The sequence below is a fragment of the Idiotropiscis lumnitzeri genome, chromosome 13 (genome assembly GCF_059441095.1).
Source record: "Idiotropiscis lumnitzeri isolate Australia: NSW breed Sydney's pygmy pipehorse chromosome 13, RoL_Ilum_1.0, whole genome shotgun sequence".
Taxonomy (NCBI): Eukaryota; Metazoa; Chordata; class Actinopteri; order Syngnathiformes; family Syngnathidae; genus Idiotropiscis; species Idiotropiscis lumnitzeri.
In genome coordinates, this window is record NC_142403.1 from 4,417,365 (window position 1) to 4,440,852 (window position 23,488).

Here is a 23,488-nt window from a genome sequence, read left to right on the forward strand (position 1 = left end):
ACATGAACACACAGTAGCGTCTCTTGTCCTAGTTTTTTCTTGAGCTTTGTGATACACGCGTGTCCCTTGCGAGGTAGTCTCGCGAGTTGAGTGTGTGTCAAAAAACGTACATGAAATTAAAATGACAAGTAAAGAATGTAAATATATTAGCACGAGGGCAAACTTTGAGATGAGTTATAGTGATAGTTATTGGTGAAAAACAGTTGAACCCACAAATGGCGGCGTGGCTCCAAAAGGGCCAAAAGAGAACAGGGACTGGTTATTGTTGTGTGCCTACCTTAATACTCAATTAGACTGGTCACTCTGAATTTAATCAAACCATAAAGCGTTATCTTTCTCTTGCTTTATTAAACAACGGTTTTCCAACCAACTCTCACTCAACAAGGTTTTCTCTCCTTTCTCTCCCAGTCCTTACGTCATCACATCTCGACGCAACCAACCTCAATACACGACAGTTATCAAGCGGGTGACGGTGACACAGGTTGACACTTTCATCTTGCAAGTAAGGAACAGCTTGTGACTCACTTATTGCCAGTGATGTAAATAATAATTGCACTGAACAAGAATGGCCAGACTCCTGTTATTAAACAAAGATATACGTTTTTTTTTTCATATTAATATGTGAAAGGGAAATGGATTCAAACGACTAACCTCAGAATAGTGACCCTTCCACTGTACACCCTTCAAATTGATTCCACAAAGTCAAGTGCACTCTCCCACCCTCCAAGATCAAAATCGTATAAAAAATCTAATGAAACCGAAGGTAACACTGGAGCAGTAATTATGCCGGAATATGCATAAAAATCCGTCACTCAGCACCAAGCCAATCTTTCTAAGAGATGGGAAATTCAAAACTTCGATATTCATAGGTACCTGAACGTCTCATATGGTTGGGCGTTAGCGTCGGCAATCATTTGACCAATAGGAACCAGTAAATGATGACGTATACAGGAAATACACGGTGACTGAAAACAGTCTCATTGAAATAGATTCTTGTCAGTTTTTAATTAGAAAACTGCTAACTTTACCTCTTGTGAGTTATGCAGACTTGGTGTCTCGTTTCAATATGTGTTTTACTCGGCGTTGTCGTGAGATGGGGAGTGTCCCTAAATTCTTATTCCGGTAAAAAGCGTATTATATAGTTGTAGCGCTCGTTGCTGCCATCAATAATTTTGCGTCTCACAAACTCATCATGCTCGGACGTCCATAAATTGTTGAAATCATGTTGTTTGTAAAAACTCGAGTTTTGAACTGCAGAAGTGTTTCCTATTCATAAAACTTGAATATTTGTCTCCAGGAGAGGGAAAAGCGCCCATGTTTGGCGACTATGAAGCACAGAGACACTGGCAAGAAATAACCTACAATCTTCCAGCGCAGGAATGGTCAGTATTAGATACATTGCATAGATTGCTGTACAAGTTTGTAATTGAAGAGATTATGATGGCTCGCATGGATCTCATCTTCTGCCGTTTTGTTTGTCTTCCTGTTCATGCTGTGTTATGTTTACACCATTTTCACATCACCAACAGCGCACTTTGTGATTGATTGCGAAAAATAGATTTGCAGAAAATCTCAATGACAATAACAGACAGAAGCGCTATTTTTGTCATGGTTGCCCATTTTCACTGTTAACATCGTCTGAGGGTAATCACATCAGAGACTATGCATTTTAAAATCTAACATGAGTATTGCCAGGTATTTGCAAAACTTTTACTACAGATTTTCTTGCCTTCTTTCAGGTACTTCAATACCACAGACAATGACTTGAATTACTGGGGTCTTGACTATCCTCCTCTTACTGCCTATCACAGCCTGATCTGTGCTCATATGTAAGTAATTCAGCTTTGTAATGAAAACAAATCATTGAAAATGTCATAAAGAGAATTCAGTAGTCCTTTTGAATTCAGCATTGATTAAAATATGTGTTGATTCATTTTGCGTTACAGTGCCAAGATAGTAAACCCTGAATGGGTGCAGCTTCACAAATCCAGAGGTTATGAAAGTGCAACACACAAGTTATTTATGAGAACAACAGGTATGGTAATCTGGAAAAAAGAAAAATATATCCACCATGGTCACTCACCAGCACACTTTTCTAAGATTCACTGCGTCAGTTGTAACATTAGATAACTTTTATCAATATACACCATTTTATTGCAGGCAGGGATGCTTGAATTGAAAGTTCTGGTATGCTTTGTCTCCTTTTCTGTTGCAGTACTAGTTGCAGATTTCCTCATATACATCCCTGCCGTTGTATTATATTGTTTATGGCTGAATGATGGAACTATTAAGAGAAAGGTGAGACCTGATTTACCAGTAGCATTTAGCATTTACTGATATTTAAAAAAAGATAGAAATATTCTATGAATTTCATCCCACTTTACAATAGTGTCCCACTTGGTGTTGATTCTTCACACACATAAAAATATTTTTATATCTTTGTTTGAAGCCAGAAATGTGGCAAAAGTGCAAAAAGTTCAAGGGGGCCGAATACTTTCCCAAGCCATTGACTCTGCCAAAACATAAAATACAATATTGATTCGTGCACTGGTCACCCCAGTCAGTCAGGGTTTGAGTTTCCCCTGGTTAACACAACTACTAACAGCCAAAATACCGTACAACATGGCAAAATTCAAATTGTGTGCAATGCATGTTGTCCATCTTAGTCTTAATATTATTAAAAGTTGCTCTATATTACATATCACAATTGGAAGATTTGATGTGACTAACGACTTGAGATAGTGAAATTTGAAAAAAGTTTTATGCGGGTATATTTCTCATAAACGTTATTTTACACAGTTTTGGCTTCATCCGTCATTTAATCACATAATGTTATAGTTCTCTGTGTGGTGTGCAACACATTTAGTCAGCAGAGTGTCAGTTGAATTATCCTTTTGGGATTAGGAGTATGTTGTTGTAGGATATCGAAGCCAAAAGTCCATTCTTTTTACCCTGGCTGGCAGTGAATGAGTTTTAAAATGATTTTTCTTTCTCTCTCCAGATTTGTACTTTGCTCTGCTTTCTGATCTATCCAGGGCTACTTCTTATTGACTATGGACATTTCCAGTATCCTTTCTTTGCATAATGTTGTGTGTTACTTTCTTGACCCAATAACAAAACTATACAAAATATGAAGATTCATCTCTCACCTATAACATGAAACAGCAACGTAGAAGTGAAATTGTGGATTGATACGGTTTTCTATTTTCTGTATCGCTTTTCCCGACTGACTTTGTTGTGGAGGCGGGGTGCACCCTGGACGTTTCGCCACTTTAATGAAGGGACAAGCAACAATTTGCAACTATAGAAAATGTTATCTTTAATTAACCGACCATTAGAGATGTAATAAAAAAAAATGATTTGGATCGAAAAATCGTTTTGGGATTTTAAAGTTGCAAGTGCATTGAATTAAATCGAATCGTATAGTTTCACTTTAAAATATATTGAGATAAGTATCGTTCATCTTTTATTGGAGAGCTATATTTTAGGAAGAAATGGCACATTTAAAATACTGATAAGCTCATTGAAATGTATGCAAAGCGACGCCAAAAAAGTAATCGCATCATACACTTTCGAAATGCGCCGTACAGAATCAATCGAATTGTAATCTCATTGAGCCGAACCAAATCAAATCTTTCCACTTTTTGAGGTCCTTTGACGGTTGCTCCTGCTTGGGACTCCATTGTTCTGTTCGAGGACTTCAATGCTCACATGGGAAATGACACCGAGACCTGGAAGGGCGTGACCTAAACGTGTTTTGAGTGTCTGCTGGGAATTTCTGGCAAAATTCCCCTGTCAGAAGTCCCACTTCTGGCAGAACTTCAGTGACGTGGACTTTGTATCATCTGTCGTGGTGAAAAAGGAGCTGAGCCAAAAGGCCAAGCTCTAAATACACCAACCAGCAATGTTCCTATCCTCATCTATGGTCATGAGCTGTGGGTCATGACTGAAAGAACAAGATCCAGGAAACAATGGGAAGATAAGAGCTTCATGGTGTCCAGATTCTCCCTTCGAGATAGTGTGAGAAGCTCGGTCATCCGGGAGGGCCTCAGAGTCGAGCCGCTACTCCTCCGCATTGGGAGGAGCCAGATGAATAGTATGCCTCCTGGACCTCCCTTGTGAGGTATCCTGGGCACGTCACACCGGGAGGATGACTTGGGAAAGACGGGACACGCTGGGGAGACTATGTTTCCCGGCTGGCCTTTGAACACCTCTACATCCCCCTGATAGAGCTGGATGAAGTGGCTGGGAACAGGGAATTCTGGGCTTCTCTGCTAAATCTGCTGCCCCCACAACCCAACTCCGTATAGGCGGAAGTGAATGAATCAAAGGATGGATACATTTTAAAAATGCCCATGTCCGCCGTCCTGCCAAATTTGGAGATACAGATAGGTGTGGGAAGGATGAATTATATACTTGATTGGAAAATAATGGCTAAGGGATGTAATATTCCCTATTGGGATGTACTGTATTCTCTCTTCTACAAAAAATAAATAAATATAAACAAAATCCTTAAAAAAAAACAGTTTGTGTGGCCCGCTATGAATTGAATACCACGGACCGAAAGGATATTCATATTAAAATGTAATTGTAATTCCAATGTACGACAAATGTTATTTTGAGGGAGGAAAAGTTTTATTCGGTAACAGAAGTAGGATGCTCTCCACTACATGTGGCGCACACTGTGTTCCTGAAACTGACCTTTAAATCCATCCATTATCCATTATCCAAGCCGCTTATCCACACCAGGGTTGTGGGCGTGCTGGAGCCTATCCCAGCTGTCTACAGGCACTAGGCGGGGACCTGGACTGGTAGCCATCCAATCGCAGGGCACACAAAGACAAACAACCACTATAGCTCACAACCACACCCAGGGCCAATTTAGAGCATCCAATCAACCTACCATGCATGTCATTGGAATGTGGGAGGAACCGGAGTACCCTGAGAAAAGGGTTACGAGGTACGAGGAGAACGTGCAAACTCCACACAAGAAACCTTGCGAAGTGGATGTGCTAACCAGTCGCCTTGACCATTGTCAATAAAAAATTAGCTGACAAAACAATTATTTTCATTTAGTTGACACATAATAAAAATGCATTGTTAACTTCCTCACATCTTGGCAAGAAATGAAAACGCTCTGTTTCCAGTATTGATCTTAACTGTACAAGGTACAATGCGGTAAGCCTGGGCTTTGCTCTGTGGGCTGTTCTGGCCATGGGACTAGACTGGAATGGCCTGGGCTCGATGGCTTTCTCCCTGGCCCTCAACTACAAACAGATGGAGCTCTACCATGCTCTGCCCTTCTTCTGCTACCTCCTGGGAAAGTGTGTCAAAATGGGCCTCATGGGGCAAGGGTGAGTGTGCCCAATCTTTTGACAGATGAGTATGTAACTCGTCTTTTTGTTGTCCTTGACGCACGTCATCATCCAACCTACAAATACCTCAGTTTAGTAAATTCTAGTTTTGTCATCATATTGTTCTGACCTTTTGTCCCTTGGAAAGAAGGCAGAGTTCACTGGAGCACTACAGAATCACTGAGGTAATCAGCTAGGATGCTGTTACTTGTGTCTATTTATCTAGTAACAATGTTCCAAGGGCATTTAAAGCAAATGGAGAGCTGGATTAGAAGGGTTGGTGGGAAGATATGTCCAGTTGACACTCTAGCTATGCCCAAACGCTTCAGCTATGCCCGTGTGTGCAGCAGCTTCCCAGCTACAGCTGACAAGATCACTGCAGGGTCTGACCTACGCTGAAGACTCTCAGTTGATGCATGGCTTTCACTGCATTCCAAAAAAAGAGAGGTCAATAGCCCTTAACCGAGGACATGCAGCATAAATGTTTAGATTTTGGAAAATCATTGTAAATGTAATAAGGACATTCATATATAACTTGTTAAGATGTTTTTTTTCGTGGCTTTAACGAAATGTTTTTGTGATCCTCCCAATGTAGGTTGTTGATGTTGCTGAGAGTCGCAGCTTCAGTGTTGGTGACGTTTGCTCTCTGCTGGTTGCCCTTCCTGTCTGACCCAGCTCAGACCTTGCAGGTGCTCAGGAGAATCTTTCCAGTGGCTCGAGGCCTGTTTGAGGTACATTAGTTGAAGTCAAAGCGAGAAGGAAAATGCGAGCGATCTAATCGTCATTTCAAGAAAACACTGTACACTTGTCTAGGAATTGTGGCTTGCAACTCAAATATGCTATTCAAAGAAACAAGTGGGAGATGATAATTGATCTAATACATTGGTTCAGGGATTAGTCACGTCAGATGTTTTCCTGGGAATGATATTTCATTACCAAGAAATTTAAGTGCTAATTTCATGGATTTGATGACAAAAATGTAGCAAGATGTGTTCTTTCATTAAGGTCAAGCAAAACCTCCTCGTGCCTTTCAAGCAGTTCCATCCTCTAAGCATAGCAAACGCTGTTAAGTCCTTCAGTGCCAATCAGAAAGAGATAAGAGGAATCAAATCTTGGAAAGGTCAGATCTGTTAGACTCTGTCTCTGGGAAACTTAAGGGAATGAAAAGTGAAGGAAAATGACTGATCCGGCTTTAACGGTCTTATTCTTTATTACATGAATGCATTGTAGCGCTACTTATGAATGCCGGGCCACTTCTCCAGCTCGGATGCTGTATTATTGTTAATGGACCAAGTCCATTTGTAAATGCCGGTGTTGAAAGAGGAAATGTAGCTTCTTGTTTAAAACGGTCTGTTCAAAAATCAGCTTCACGTCTGGGTCTTACACCGAGCGACTTGAAAAAGTTGTGAAATTGTGAGCATATACTTTGGGTAAGGAAATGGTGAGAAGGTGTAGTAGGGAAGGGGAGGAGCGGTGACTGGTGCTCGTGGCGACTACTTGATGGGAGCCGTTGTAAGTTTACCCACTGAACTACATTCTTCCGTCTCAGGTTGCCTCTTGCTCACAAAAATGGCACTAAATGCTTCTCCCTGTGAAATTCTAACATTGCTTATAGTTGACAGTGCCGCACCACTCTCTCGCCCCGTTTGAAATTGCGTCCCCGCTGCCACCCCACCATTCATGTGTTGCATTTAGGTGGCATTCAAGAACATTCCCACGGTGGTTATTTGGAGTTGGAAAAGAGAGAGGGCTGCAGTTGTGACAGAATAACATTGGACAGCCCAAATGCTGACAGGGCTAACACGAGGGTCCGCACAGCTGTGCCGTGAGCAGCTGTGGCATGGAAGAGAGACAGAAATAGGATTTCTAGTCGTGTGGCCTATGACAAGAGAAGTGATGCAGTTAATCTAGTCATGTGTTCTCTGTGTTGTGTGACATTATAGTGCACAGTGGCAGCGAAGTTAGTTGGATAATATCTGTTCTCAAAGCACTGGAAGCACAACCTGAACCCGCCACTGCTATTCAAAATTGCCAAGAAGTCTAAATTCACACTAGTTGAAGCGGAGCTTGTCAATTATTCTCATGAATTGACACAATTATTTCCTTACTTTCACTGTCATTTTGTATCCAATATTGTTTACATTTACAGTAGATACAAATTTAAATTCCCCTGGGCTTAAGTAATTTATGGCCTCTTTATTTATTTTGACCTTTTGTCAGCCAATTAAAATATGAAGAGTGTAATATGACAATGATAATATATACATAGAGAATTTTTTAAATACTCACATTTCATTAATATCATTAGAATATGTATTCCTGCAAGACATGACAATATTGAGCACGGTCTTCACTTAGGTTGTGTTCTGTGATTGGTCTCAATCTGCTGGTTATGCAGAAACTACTTATAGTCTAACCTTCGACCTTGTATCTCTGAGTTTACAAATAATCCCATGCTGACAGGGGGCTACTTGCCACACCTCTGAGCTATCCTGTGGAACTGTCTCACAGGAATGCTTCAAGGAACATTTATTGCACTGTCAGAAGGGAATTACTCAACTTATTTGCTTTGTCTATAAAATGGAATTCAGAGTTATGACGGTACTTGTACTACATAACGGCATGCGTCAAAACAGTATAGCACTATATAAACATACAATGATAAATGGTTACGGCATGCTTTAACGCACTTGTTAAGTGTTTAGTGTCTGATGTGTATGACGACGATGAGTTTGCATGTCATCACTTCTCATTTAACCAAGTTTGCATGTGGACAGGATAAGGTGGCCAACACATGGTGCAGCTTGAACATCCTGCTCAAGATCAGATCCATTCTGTCTAGTGACTTCCAACTCTACCTCAGGTAATCTTATCATATATTTGAAATGCTTTTGTTGTTTTCTGTTCTCTCATTTTTCTGTTTGCGTGTGTTCGGTTTGGTCCTCCTTCATTCTGTGTCTTGTAGTCATGTCTTTAAGTGTGACGCAAAGGGAAAAACAGCCTGCCTGAGGGTGTGAATACTGTGTTCTAGTGAGGTAGAAACATCTTGTGAGGACCTTCTGAATATGAAGTCAAAGCTGTTTTTAGAAATGTGGTGACAAGAGCTTTGGTTGCTCTTGGAGATATCGGGGCCTGTGTTGTTTTTATGCAGCAAAACAAAAAGCTCTTTTTAAATATAAATAAAGCAGATAATATACATGAGGCTTTTTTCAATTGCTATTTTGAACAAAAGCCGAGTTCCTGTAAATCACTCAGAGGAAACAGTTGATATAACAGTTGTGCCGTGGACGACTGTGCTTAAATAACCTATCACTCTAAATATAGGAGTCCTATGTTCGCTGCATGAGCATGTTTTTGCCAGGCTGCTAAGTCCTGGGATCAAGTTGGACCTCTTTGACTGTGGTGAATTTCAAACAAATGAAAAACACTTGTCTTTTGGCACTGGTTGTTTGCTAAATGCTTCTGTGTCGGTGTGCTATGTACATACCGTAGAATGAATATGCTGTGAAACAGTATCCGTGTCCTTCTGGACTGTAAAACACCACCCTTACGCCTAGAACATGCAAACTTGTAGACCCGCCATGTCAGCCTTGTGCTTTAGTTCTCTCTTTGTGGCACATAATTGTTTGTGCAAACACAATGTTGCTTTGACGCCTTAAACCTGCTGACCGACCTCTCAACACATACTAACACCTAATCCCTCTCCTCTGCTGCTTCCCCTCTCAGAAGGCGACAATTGAAGGGTTAAACTAATGGTCCCCTGAGAGGGGGACCGCGTTTGGTTCTTCTGCAAAGTAAGAACCTCCCTTATGGGTAAACTAGAGAATCCACTGATGTGATGACAGTTCGTTGAATGTCTGCATTTGACGTGTTCAAAACTCTTTAACGGCCTTCTTGTATGGAGTTTGTATGTTCCCCCCTTGTGAGCACACTTTTTCTCCCTTGGCACTCTGGCTTTCTCCTATGTTCCGAAAACATGCATGTTAGATTAATCAAAGACTAAATTGTCCATATGTGTGAATGTGAGCGACCAGACTGGCAACCAGTCCAGAGCACAAGTTAGTTCATCAGAATGTTTCTTTGTGTGTGCGCTTTATTTCAGTACGGCCTGCACTTTCCTGGCTGTCCTACCCTCCTGTATCAGACTGTTGAAAAAACCTACATTCTGGCAGTTTAAACTGACTTTGGTGAGTGATTAAGGCACACATTAACACTGGCTACCACATATGACATTACTTTCTTTGACCTGTTCTATCATTGAATGAGTCTAATGTTAAAGGTCTAATGAGATTTGCTTGTTTACTTTTATGTTTTCATTCCATTACTACACGTCGGAGGCTGTTGAAATCAATTTAGGTAAAATAGTGACACAAAATCTGTTTCCTTTTTAGGTCAACTCATCTCTGGGGTTCTTCCTTTTCTCCTATCAAGTACACGAGAAGTCCATTCTATTAGCATCCTTGTAAGCACAGCAAAAATATTTGCATCCTCTGCTAAGCGCTGCAACGCAGTAATAGTCTTAGATTTAGGTTTACTGAATAACAGAATCACCGTCACCATCAAAGAGGCAGGGCGTGTGTATTTCCTGACCATTATATAAAGTTAGAGGGTGAGGCCATGGGTACGTTTGAGAGCAGAGGATTTGGTTCCTAGATCTGGGATCACATATTAATCTAGAGTAGGATAGATGGTTGCTTTATTAACTATTGGGTTATATCTATCACCTGTCCTCATAAATCAATCAGTAATGCATGTCCCGGGATTAGGAAAGAATGGAAGGCAGCAGCTCGGGCGTTGTTTACGCAGGATCAATTATTGGACTGTAACAGGATCGGCAAAGCACACTGACTGTAATTATGGGATCAAGGACTGGGTGGAAAGTGCTCCCTTCAGAGTCGCTTGTCAACATTGATCAAGAAGTCAGTCATTAATTTAACTTTGTAAAGTTATGTCAAAATACTACCCGTCCTGATGTAACGTGACACTTGTCTAGAAATGCTTTCCGTGACACTAAAAGACCCACCAGTACTTAAGTAGTATGGTAAATATGGTCTGCTGTGTGAGGAGTGGCCAATTTTACGTGGATCTTGTATCATAATCTTATTAGCGTTAACATTACAAAGATGTGCTGCAAACGTACATTTGGTGCAGAGTGACCCAACACGACCTCAAATCCCCTCTACTGACTGTATTGTGCGTTTGACCGTGTTGACAACTCTCTTATCTGCATCTTTTCTAGGCCTGTCTGTCTTTTCCTGAATGACCTTCCGTTAGTGTGCATTTGGTTCCTGCAAGTGTCGACATTCAGGTAAATTTAACTGTGGCTTTCTAAATCTGTTTCATGAATGGAAGGTTGTCTGTAGTTGTTTTTTACAGATAATGCTCAATTAAGAAATTGAATCTTTCAAAAATGTTCTTTTTGTTATGATGAATAACCAACAATTAAACTAATCCGCATACATTACTTTAGGCTTGAGAAGAGTATGTTTTGTATAACATAAGTTTTTGAGTGCACATTAACAAAATATGTCCTCTGCATTTAATCCATTACAGCAGTGGTGTCAAACTCAAGGCCCGGGGGCCAGATCCTTCTTGCCACAGCATTTTATGTGGCCCGCAAAGGCAAATCATACACAACTTAATTATTCTTGCTAAATTACCAAAATTGCAAATTGTCAATTTTAAAAACGTTAAAATATTGCAAGCATTTTTTTCTTTGCTGCCAATCACACTTTTAAAATGAATTGAATGGTAGTTAAACATTTTCCTGGATTCTGATTCTTAAAAACTAGTTAGTTAGTCGGTTTGTTGTGTATTTGTAATAATAATATTATAATAATGATGACTTATATGGGTTCACTGTCTTAATGGCCCACCGAGCGAAACCAAAACTATGATGTGGCCTGCGAGAAAAATGAGTTTGACACCCCTGCATTAGAGTCTTAAAGACTGCAAGTGTTAGCGAAACACTGGATCACGATGTGACTTATGTAGCACCAAGGGAGCAGTTCAGGCTTTCAATGCCTTGCTCAAGGACAAGGGCTGGACGTGTTGGTGGTGTGTGTATGTTCCTCATTGCATCTTTCTCACCGTGGTCTTTCCCTTGCCAACATCATTTGGCAGGTGGTGTTCTTAACCACTCGACCGGGGCTTGACCAAAAGCAGAAGTCTAAACCATGAGTCAAGGTCACTGATTGGCTTAAATGTAAATGTTTCCGGGGAGAAAACACCGTATAAATAATACAGTGATGTCCTTCATTGCAAAAGTTGCCAAAGTTGCGTAACGACCTGGTACAAAGTCACGAGTCCATATAAATCTGTGGGTTCATTTTCACATATGGTTTAATTGTTATTCTTACAAGCTTTTATTGTCTATAATCTGATAGCTATCAAATGGCAAATGTCATCGAAATAGTCTTGAAAATGTCAGTGAGATGCTGGGGTTAAGGTGAGGACCGCTTTTGGAAAGGCAAGTAGTGTTTCAGGTGCTTCCTCAACTTTCACCAGCTGTTCTTGAATTCTTCCGGCAGCTCTAATTGTTGTGTGTGTGGTTTAGGATAAGGATACATGGGGATTACCCTACATAGTCAGAATGCCTGCTGTCTAAGTGCGCATTGTATAGGGACAGAAGGTCATTCTCTAGTTTCTCAGTACAGTCTGACATGGACATAATGCGCATCCTCTCCAGGCTCTATTATCTAAAAAATACATCTTTTGTTTGCATAATTGACTGAATGAATGCTCGAGTTGAACAGGGAGAGTGCAGAATGTAACCAGTCTGTTAAAATTGATTATGTGTTTCCAAAATGTTTTGCTGTTGAATGGGGCGTTTTTCTGTTTGCAGAAAGTAAAAGAATGAGTGGCTGAGAATTGAGAAGTTTTTGATTGTTGGGGTGTTGTGCGATTTAGTACGAGTCAACTGTTGTTCTTCTCCATGGTCATACGCTAAACAAAGATAAGCTTTGTATAGATGTCATAGTTATCTCGCTCAGGGACAAAATCCTGGTGCAGGACCGCTGAGATAAAAGCATGTCTCTATACTGTTGCCCTACACTCAGCAAACATATTTGTGAACCTAATGACATCCCACTTGGCATATGTAATACATATTTCAAGTATTTGGTTTCAAGGATCAGGTTGAAATTAATCATATGTAAAGATGTCCTTTAAAAAGAGTTTTGTTTTTTCATCACATGTCCATCTGCACAGCATGCTACCTCTGTTTCTGAAGGACGGTCTTCTGGTGCCATACGTTGTGACTTCGCTAGCCTTCCTCTTCTTCAGCACCTACTTATTGTCAGCACTGGAGAACTGTTCAGAAGAAGACCTTGCACTGGGAGCCTATCACAAGCTCTTGTTCTTCCTACCCAGAATGGATCTGGCTTGGATTATGAAATGGAAGGTTAGTGTCACCTGTTTTTGCAATGACATGAGAAGAATCCGAATGTCCTGTCAAAGATAAAGCATTAACTCTGAAGATAAATCTAAAAAATGTTAACTCAATTGAATATTTTAACTCAGTTACCTCATATTTATTTACTTCAAAAATAATCTGCATACTTTGCAAAGCCAAATTCAAATACTGCACCATATTAGGTGTACATCTTTAGCACATCATCGCACAACAAACCACCCTGGTCAGTTTATCACTGGGCCTTGCAAACCAAAACTGCTGGAGTGTGCCGCTTGTGGGCACAAATAAATGGACTGTAGAAGTTTGGAGAAATGTTAAATACTTGTTTTTTTTCCCCATTTGTTCAGACAACGGCGGTTCTTTTATTAACTCAACTAGTTTCAACGTGCAACTGTTGTCTTCTTCGGGAGCTTTAAAAAAGCCCTCCTGATCATCTGATCACTTTCAGGTGGCATCACTTCCGGGTATATAGTAAAAAAAAAAAATTCATCCTGTCTTAAATAGTTCTTTTTTTTCATTTGTTTAAAGCATAACTTGTTAGTGGAGTCGTTATTTGTCACCACAGAGAATATCTGCATCACGCAGCTCGTTGCTGCTGCTATACACGCACTTGAATATAGTACAAATAAAGTCCATGTGTCCTTTTTTTGACAATAATGAGTGAAAATAGTAAGGGTTTCTGGATTATCTTGGCTGGTTTGTTTAATATGGATGATGAGAGGCTTTGTTGCAGAAGGACCCTCGATCTTATGTCAGTGACTGAGTCAGCGAGTATTAGAAGTGAAAAAAAATATCTCGGGACAACCCTACAATCTGGTGCATGAACGATATTCTTATTTGTATGTTTTTGTTTAGAAAAAAATCAAAACGAAAAATCCAAAATTATAAGCCACAGTTTTCTATGTTAAAAAAATGAGTTGTTTACTGCATGTACAGAACGATTTTGTACTGTGAATGCAAATAAAGGTACATAAACAGATTCTTAAAACAGTGCCTTTTAACACGGCAACAACTTTGCGAATTAAAACTGTACAGACCCAAGACTATTTAGCCTATTTTCTGAACTGTAGAGCGCCCCTAATGGTACAAGAAAAATCCACAGACAAGCCGCACCGTTGTATTAGCTGCATGGTTCAAAATCTAGGAAAAACGTAGCGGCTCATAGTCTGGAAAATACAGTAATACTTTTTTTTTTTTTTTTTAAATAAATGTACTTGTCTTGCAACTACATTGACAATGTAAAATAAATACATATAAAACAACAATTTACAGAGAAATAAATTATTTGACCAAATCACTATTATATTTATATTATATATATATATTATAGTTAAACATTATTTAAGCAATTATTTACTGTTTAAAAAAAGCTTGTTTAGAGCAATGTCAGTCATAGAGTCCAATACTGAAGTCCGCATGAAAAACTGCTAACTTCTAACTAAAAGTGCTGTGTTAAAAATTGTGTATCAGATCCACATGTAAAAAGCCAGAAATTAAAGATGAACTGCTCATCAAATAGCTCATCAATCTTCTGACGTCAAACCCAAAATGTTTTTATCTGTGTCAAAAATAAATAAATTGGCCCCACTTTGTAACACTGTGGTTTATGGTCGCACTGTATTATACCAATGTTTTTTTTTGCTCAGATTTATGGATGTCATTAAGCCTCGGAAACAATATTAGAAATAGGACTCATGATGCAGTGCATGAGTTTCGTACAACTGTAAAGTATAACCATAGTGTTTTACGTAGTAATTATTACCGCGGGGGATGAGGATGTACAGCTACTACATTTGAACATAGTATTTGAATGAAACGATATATGTTTATAAAGAAAGATTACCTGCCACTGTAAACTGTGCTTTTCAGGGAATGAAAGCCTCTGCCAACCCAACAATCATTAATTGTTTATCAACGTTTCTGCAGTGTATGGAGTGACTGCATGGCCAGGCGCATAGCAAAAGGGGCATTGGTAGAGTGTCAGAGATTAAGAGAAGGTGTCTTTTTATAGCGTGTGTCATTAACACACGTTTGCCTCGATGTATTTATTTACACAAGCAGCATAAATAGCGAGCATCAGTGACGGTGATAGGGTTTCATGGGTTTGGGCATGAGGTGTTTCCTCGATCGTACTCACTGATTTATCTTCGGGTCATAAAGCTTAAATAGACATAGAAGTGATCTCACTCTCACCATCAGCTGTTTGCATCTCTGGTGGTAAATTAAATTACTGCTCGGTTTGATAAATCACAGTCACGTTACAACAGTTAGTTTTTAGCCTGAAGTGCCAGGCCTTTTTTTGTTGTTGTTTTTTGGAAGATCACACTTTTTTAAGGGCATTCATGTGATGCTACACGGGATAATGTAATAAACATCTATTTTACATGCAAGTTTTTGTAAAAATAAGGCACACTGTTTCTTTATTGTTGTGACTTCAGCTAAGACAGTGCTTCTCAATTATTTTCTGTCACGTATGTTAGATTATGTCAATAAAATGTCCCTTAACAAAGCTAAATTGATAAGAAATATAATTTTGACAACTATTATTGAGAGGATCTCGAAACTCAGTACTCTGTGGTGCATATATTGATGTTATGACCAATTTTTACTATACGTTTGACGTCGAACCGCTTCGTCGTGTTGACGTCATCCCTTTCCGCGTTCCGGTTTGAGAGCGTCTGCTAAATGCTAACATAGCCGTCGTCTTATTTTATGTTTCGATACGTAATGGTTGCAATACAACATTTCTGTTCATAGCTGCTGGCTCTCCGCCCAACCGCAGCTCGAGTCAGACTTCTGTTAAACGTCGAGCGTACATCGAAGCACTTATTACTCTGTAATTCATTTTAGCGATTAGCACGCTTAGCGCCGCCTCGTTCGCCGCCTCGTTTAGAACGCTGCTTGTTAGCAAGGTCGTTTATTTGTCATCGCGCAGCTCGTTGCTGCTGCTGTGCACGGACTTAGATATAGTACAAATAAAGCTCATACTGCTGTAGCGCAAGATAGCTTGGCGGCTAGTTTTCAAGTAGCGGCGAAAGAAATTACTTCTGGAACAACGAGCGAAAGGGCAATGCTTTTTTTTTTTTTTAAATCAGTCCTGCAAGACCTACTGCTTGAACTAGGGGCACAAAGCGCAGCGTTGACGATCTCAAATTCGCGTTGTCTGAGATTGCAATTTCGGTTCCAAAACCATACATCGTTCAGCCGTACTATGGCGGGAAAAAAAGCATGTTTCCCAGGGTAACAGGCGCCCCCCTCAGCATCGCAGCGCGCCCCCCCAGGGGGGGCCGCCCCACTATTTGAGAACCACTGAGCTAAGTTCATTTCACATTTTAGGGCCAATTTATGCAGAAATGGAGGTCAATCCAGAGATCACATACTTTTTTTTCTTGCAATGGTATATTGTCACTTGACGTGTGGGACAGCAAAAAGCAAAACATGAGATTGAAGGTACTGCCTGAGGAGCTTGAAGAAAGGATTGCAGCGGGAAACAGATATTTCTATCTAGTTTGACATGTTTACAAGAGTGAAGTGGCCTTTATAATTAATAGAATTGGTTGAAACATTCTTCTTGGAGCTCACTGGTGACTGAACACCCTGGAGTCATTTTGGCTGACTTCCATAGATCATTTGAAGATATTGAGGAAAGTTCGAGATTAGAACAAAATTGTCCCAACCATTTAGAAATGATATCAATCCCTGTGAAGCATATTTTTTTAATTTTTCTGGTATCCCTGTCACAATCAAATCTTCAGGCAAGTCATTTAACTTCATTGCTTGTTTTTTGCTTCAACATGCAATGTCAGCTGTGCAACCTCGGGGGTTCACAAGTTTCTCTGTCCTCTATAGTGTTTAGATTTGAGTTCCTGCCTCCTAAAATTCCATGTCGGAGTCCAGGAAAACACTGTTTAGAGAAATCAGATGCCCCATAGCGTCATGGCTGTACTCTCCTGACTTCCATGCACGCATCATGGGTTCAACACCCACTCAGTGATTGTATGAATGGTTTTCTGTATCTTCATGTGTCTGTGATTGACTGGTGACCAATTCAGGATATTGCCCACCTTTCAGCTGAAGTCCTTTTGGACAGGCCCAAGTTCCTCGTGACAATGAACAGGAGCTAATGTCTGCTCCTTGAACGCAACCTAATATAGACTTTAATTATGGATGTGTCACAGATGAATATTGTAACATATTGAATGGCCGCAGCATCTGTGAAGTTATTCAACTCAGTTCTGATATTACAATGAAATGTTGTGCTGAATGAAACTTTGTGAAGCACTGCTCCACTCCTGCTGAAATTGGGCCTCTTTCATACATGACGAAACACTTCCGCAAAGGATGCACTTCTGGATCTTTGATTCTAGTTCCTCCGTAGAGCCTTCCAAAATGCATTGAAGACAATTCAAAGACACCTTTTATAAAGACGGATGTCTTCCGATTCACGTCCAAATCGCTTGAGTTTAACACGGAACTCTGATGTAGTTGCAGCAAACGTCCCAATGATGGTCCAGAAAAAATGGACCTGGGTTTGAAATACAGTAATACCCCGCTACTTTGCGGTTCACCTTTCGCGGCTTCAGAGCTTCGCGGGTCTAAAAAATATTCGGGGGCATTGTAGTTTCGCCGAGCGGCACGAGGGGGCGCTGGAGCGGTTAGACGGCCGGCGTGCGCCGAAGAGGAGAGTGGACGAAGAAGAGAGTGGACGAAGAAGAGCACGTTCCCCCAGACACGATATGGGGCGACGTTTCGCGCGGTTCGGACCGTACCAGAGCTCCGGCCAGCGTGCGTGGCAGTTAAGCCGAAGAGGAACAACTTCCGCCCGGGCACTAGCGGGGCGACATTTCGCTCCGTGCGAGAGCTCCGGAGGAGACGGGCCGGCGTGCGTGGTAGCTAAGCCGAAGAGGAACACCTTCCGCCCGGGCATGAGGGGAGCGCGAGGCTGTCAGTTATGAATGAATAAATATATAAATGAAAAATGCCACCTTTCATTTCACAGGGCACACCGGACGGCGTACCAGCAGGTAAAAGTCAAAGTAAATAAATAATTACAAAAAGAGGTAATTGAATAAATACAAAAATAATGGCTGGGGAATAAAAAAAGTTTTAATAATATATAGTTTTTTTGTTATAACATGAATTTCACTCTCTCTCTCTCTACCCATATATATATATATATATATATATATATATATATATATATATATATTTATTTATTTATTTGTAAGCATTTTTGAAGGTGCGCCACTACTTCGCACCTATATATATGTATATATATATATATATATATATAGGTGCGAAGTATATATAAGTATTGTATTTTATTTATTTATTTTTTATTTATTTATTTTTTTTGAAGGTGCGCCGCTACTTCGCGGATTTTCAGTTTTCGCGGGTGGTCTCGGTCCCCATTAACCGCGATAACCGGGGTATTACTGTATTTGTTTCCAACTTCGTTTTTCAATTTTGAATAACTAAATGGCTCTGTGGGTTCCTAAGGAATAGATGATTTAAAAGCTCTAACATAAGTGTGGAGATCAACTGTATTTTTGAAATGTCATAATTGTCTCTTCTTTCATTTAATAACCGCTCTTTTTTCCTTCCAGTTCTACATCAGCATCACGGCCATGGCCGGTTTGAGCATCGCCAGCGTTGCTCTTTCCCCTCCGACTCATTTGCCTGACTTGTTTCCTGTGCTAGTTTCTACGTTCTCTTTTGTTCATTTCATGGGAACATTTCTCTATTTCCACGTCGTCCAATTCCGTAACTTGCCAAGCAAAAAAGGCCAGAAGAAGTACAAATAAATCCAGCTATCAAGTTGATAGTGACTCAGGAAAGCCAGTGTTGCACAAAGGAATGTTTGTTTCTTTTGCTCGCTGCCAGGGTACACCAAATGGTATATATATATGTATATATGTATGTACTTATACATACAGTGGAACCTCTAGTTATGAACTTAATTGGTTCAGTGAACATTCATAAATCAAGGCAATATTTCCCATCGAAATTAATATAAATGCAATGAATCCGTTCTAGCCCTCAAATGAAGTATTTTTTCCCTCAGTGTGGTTACAAATAAATATAATGCAATATAAAAGCAAGTGAAAAAACACAGGATTATATAGATTTAAAACATTTAAATAGAGAAAAGTAACTATTTATTGCTCATTAACTTTGTCATAGTAAGGGAAAGGGGGGACAAGGACTACAGCTTCTAATTGGAAAAAGTCTTCTAACATAATAACATGGTGAAAATTGGGATGTCACATTTAAAAGACAAATGTGTTGTAATTTTCTTTGGATCATTTTTATAATTATTTTGATTGCCTCACTCACACTTTTACTAGCAAGTGCTAATAAAAATCACAACAACACAGACAGTACATAGCCTCACAAACCGTGAGAGGAAGGCCAGAGATTTTCCTTCTTCTGTATGACAAACATTCCCAATAAGACTACCTTTAGCAAGTTTCCCTTTTCTTAGGAGCCGTTCTGATTGTTCAGCGTTTTATTTACGTCTTTTGGGAAAGTTCAATGTGTCCGTCAACACGGGATTGTCTTTACATGCGTTCAATGCTGCCCCTTCTGGCATCTGTGACTGGGTGAATGTATTTTCCACATAGGTGGAACTTCCGCCTTGCAACACGATGCAGGGGCATATGTATGACGTGATTCCAAGGACATTAACTGTTTGTTCTCTTTATTGAAAATGACACTACATTTGAATACAAATGTATATAACATACACGATTTAAATACATTTTTGGAAGGGATGAAAATGAAGTAACTTGGACGAAACAAACGCAATGAAGATCATGAATGTCCAGAAGACATACCTGCATTATGCATTATTCCACAATTTCATACAGTTTCCAGGTGTCATAAAAACATGTCTGTAACATTGTTTTTGTTGAAATACTTCAACAATCAATAATAACGGACATTTTTAAAGCTTGCTTGCCATTGTAAAATTAGTGTTAGGACTGCCCCAAGCAATGTGCCAGCCCTCATCCAGCCTCACAAATGGGTCACTCACTGACAGTTTCAGAAATCAGCAGATAAAAGATTCATTTGTTTAACTTTACACTTGATGGGTAGGTAAGGCGGAATCTAAACGCAATTACATTCATCATATATTATTATTATTATTATATATCATTGGACATTCAATGTGCTTTCATTAGGTTGGAAATGAGCAGAATGTCCTTGAGGCCGGTTCTCACTTGTACAAATTCTTTTGTCATATCCACCTCCATGGTGAGGCTATGTGACCTCACAGCTGCCAGAGAGGAATGACTAATGTGCGCACGGTTAGGGTTAGTGTGGCTGTGTTGCTTAAAACACAGATTTTGATGGCATGGGACCTTTAAAAATTGTCTATAATTATGCCACTGATTTGACATTGATTCAAATTAATTATAATAAAAGCATAATGTGTTGATCTGCATTGTAGGGACATCTCACTTCTCAAGGTAAAAAGACAAGGGCAGTTGACTTGAGAGGCTCATCTAAACGAATTAGCTGAAAGTGAGAATAGTTAGCATGATTACATGTCACTTCTTTTCTGCCAATTGCATCATTTACTTTGCAAAGCTGTTGTTTTTTCTTTGGCATTGGTCATTTAAATGGACTCGATGGATGTTGCTCAGGCCTTTCTTCTGTTTTTCCACTGCATATTTTTTACATACCATGCAAGTTATTTTGTACAAATGTATTTTAATCAAATAACAAAATAAAACTTTGCCACGAGCCCGAAGTGAATGCCATCTTTATTATCTTATTAAATTATACAATTCCAAGCAATCATATAAACAAATTAATTTTGCAAAACCACTACTGACTATTGGGACGTAACAGAGCCAATAATTAGAAACAAATGATATCCTCAACAATATAAAAAATTTATTTCGAGTCCTTGATACCACAAAGGGCCGCTTCACAATACGTGCGCATTTTGCACAAAACCAGCGGCGGGACAGGTCCTTAAAAGAGATGATGGAAGGTGAAATATCCGAGCATAATGCAATAAACTTGAAATACCACAGAAAAACGCTACATGCAATTTCGCCCTCCAATCTTTCTCTGAGTTAATGACATGGGCATAAAAAAACCCATTACAACTATAAATGTTAGCAGGTCAGTGAGAGGTGCTGGAGCATCAGAGGCTCTGAGCCACTAGCCAATAACGGGCCCACATGGCAGCCCAACTTTTGAATTGTTTTTTCCTTGCTTTGAAGTGATGCGGACAAAATTGGATCCATTTAATAACTTGTGTACATGCTTGTTTTGGCAATGACTGGCTTAGATTTGTGTAGTCGACATAAAATCGAAGAGACACACTGAATGGTTTCGCTCTTCCTCATCTAATGAGCTCTAATAAATATCTGGAAAAGTATGCTTTAAATTGCTCCATTTTGATTCACACGAGTTATTACTTCATAATATGCCTTCTTTGCGAAGGCATAAGTTTACAGCTAGTGTACATGAGCTGAGTATTTTCCACTCAATATTTTATCTCAAGAGACGATGAGTTTTCGTTGTATGTCTCTTGTTTTTTTTTACACTGTTGTTGACATGCGAACATAAACGTGTCTTAACGTCATCTTGCACCTCCTGGATGATGTGACAACAAGTCATCTTGCCACACACTTGCGTGGCGCGTCCGTTTGGTCACACCTGTGATTAACTGGTGTCCCCACCTCTTCACCCTGTGTCAGCTGACGTCACAGGTTCACGTGATCTCGCGAGTTGACCGTGTCAGTCATTTATCTTGTGCTGTAAAGGACACCAAAGGGTTGAAATCTCGTTCCTCGAGGGCCCGTGGCGCTCCGACAAACTGTAAAATATATAGATGTAAAATAAAAGTAAAAATAAGAGAGAAATGGGGAAAAGGGAGAAAAATGAAAAAAATACACCCCTGGCAAATGGCTAGTGCCAATTCAAACATTTGGACAGGCACATTGGAAATAACAAGCCAAAATTAGCACAGTCAAATTAAATTAGATCTGTGTCAACCAAAAAAAAAAATGCCAGATGAGTGTCTTTTTTACAGACAGTTGAGTATTTTGTTCCCTTTGTTTTATTTTATTTTTTGGGGGGGAGGGGGGTCATTTCTGTTACAGGGTATTCTTTTGATTTTACCGGCCTACCAATACAAGCATCTGTTTCGGTGTACTAAAACGAACGAAAGAGAGCACTAGGAGTAGTTTGGTCAGAGTTGGGCACTTGACCTTTTTTGCCGGTCAGTCTCCCACCCTCCGGCTGCAATTTCGGTACCATTTTGGCCTCGACCCTGCGGCCTTATTCATAAAAATTGTCTAACCCTACCCTGTCCCTCCGGTAGAGATGCTTACGGCAGATGTTTATTTAAACATAGCCCGCAAATTTACGATTCAACTCTGCTTACCTTATTATGGGCTAATTATGGCTTTATTCGATCCCCCTAGGCCCCTCCCCAAATTGATAATTTTCCAGGATATTTTCCCTTTTTCTCATTTTCCATATATTTTCATTGGGAACATTGCATCACTTCTGTAGAATGCACAGTAGGGCAGTGCAGAAAAAAAACAATCAATTCTCTCGATTATCTGGATTTTAGATGCTAAGATTCAACAAAGCGATGTCAAAGTCCAGAATCGCTTTGCACGATTTTTCAAAAACAAATTTGAAGCCATTACTTTCTTGCGGCAGATGGCAGCGCGCAGCCAATTTATTGTGGCGGGTCAACATGTTTAAGCATTCAGCAGAGTCATACTATGTCATTTGAATTAGCCAGTACATAGCCACGCAGCCGGAGCTAAACAAATGCTCATAAAATGTTCTAATATAAGAAAACGATGTTTGCGAATAATAGCAATATCCGTGATATTGAATCAGAAATTGCAATATATTAAATAATCGTGATCTATAATCGTGACACAAGTATTGTCATTTGGATCAAATCGGGAGGTAAGTGAATCGTCCCACCCAAACTGCACGGTGAGCAATAAATCTTCATATTTTGTTTCTAACTGACACAAACTCAAAATAGTGACCGTACTTCCATCTTGAAAACGTGAATCTCTCTGACTCCATCCGCTATTGTCAGTCAGTGCACTGAAAACAATGATGTCACTCCCTCAGGAGTATTCAGAATTTGAATCCTCCTGCAATACATTTCATCAGTTCAAGCTGTAAATCCACATTTCCATTTCTTATGTGTTTGATGTATGGTTATTTGTTTAGTGACTTTAGTGAGGAATATAGTGATACAAGCAAGTTGTCCTCCTGTAATTCATTATTTAGTTTTACAAGACAAGAAATGCTTGCGGGAGGCACACGATTTGTTCTTGATGCTAAATACGCCGAGAATAAGTGCCATTACCTGTGATAGTACAAGTTGCCACTCTCAACTGAAGGGGTTACATGCATGAAGAAGCAGTACCATTTTGTGATATTAGAAGCGTAACTATGGCCAGATTATTTGTCCAGCACGTTAGATTCGTCATTTCTTGAAAATGTGGGTAAAAGTTACTGAGTGACGCGTTACCGCCATCACTGGGCAATGGGTATTACTGACAAAAAGTAACTGAAATAAATATACATATTTAACATAATATACATACACAATTAACTAAAAATAAAAGCCTACTTATTTTGCTGCATGAAAAAAGTAGATATGTTGCATGTTTTTCCAAAATCAAATATTACAAGATTTACGATAATGTAAATACTTTGTGGG

General features: G+C 39.7%; 1 protein-coding gene across 3 annotated transcripts; it reads left to right on the forward strand.

Moving 5' to 3' along the window:
• Window positions 1-443: 443 nt before the first annotated feature.
• Window positions 444-19,738, forward strand: alg6 (ALG6 alpha-1,3-glucosyltransferase). Of its 3 annotated transcripts, none has more exons than XM_088314096.1 (14): window positions 444-502; window positions 1,298-1,382; window positions 1,740-1,829; window positions 1,947-2,035; window positions 2,216-2,298; window positions 3,002-3,066; window positions 5,169-5,354; window positions 5,950-6,085; window positions 8,132-8,217; window positions 9,457-9,541; window positions 9,746-9,816; window positions 10,594-10,662; window positions 12,564-12,756; window positions 18,375-19,738. In XM_088314096.1, exons 2-14 carry the CDS (start codon window positions 1,315-1,317, stop codon window positions 18,570-18,572), a joined length of 1,419 nt encoding a protein of 472 aa, XP_088170222.1. In that variant the 5' UTR covers window positions 444-502; window positions 1,298-1,314; the 3' UTR covers window positions 18,573-19,738. The 3 variants fall into 3 exon arrangements, with proteins under 3 accessions (XP_088170222.1, XP_088170221.1, XP_088170220.1); XM_088314095.1 differs by lacking the exon at window positions 444-502 and adding an exon at window positions 944-1,033; XM_088314094.1 differs by lacking the exon at window positions 444-502 and adding an exon at window positions 956-1,122.
• The last annotated feature ends 3,750 nt before the right edge of the window (window positions 19,739-23,488 follow it).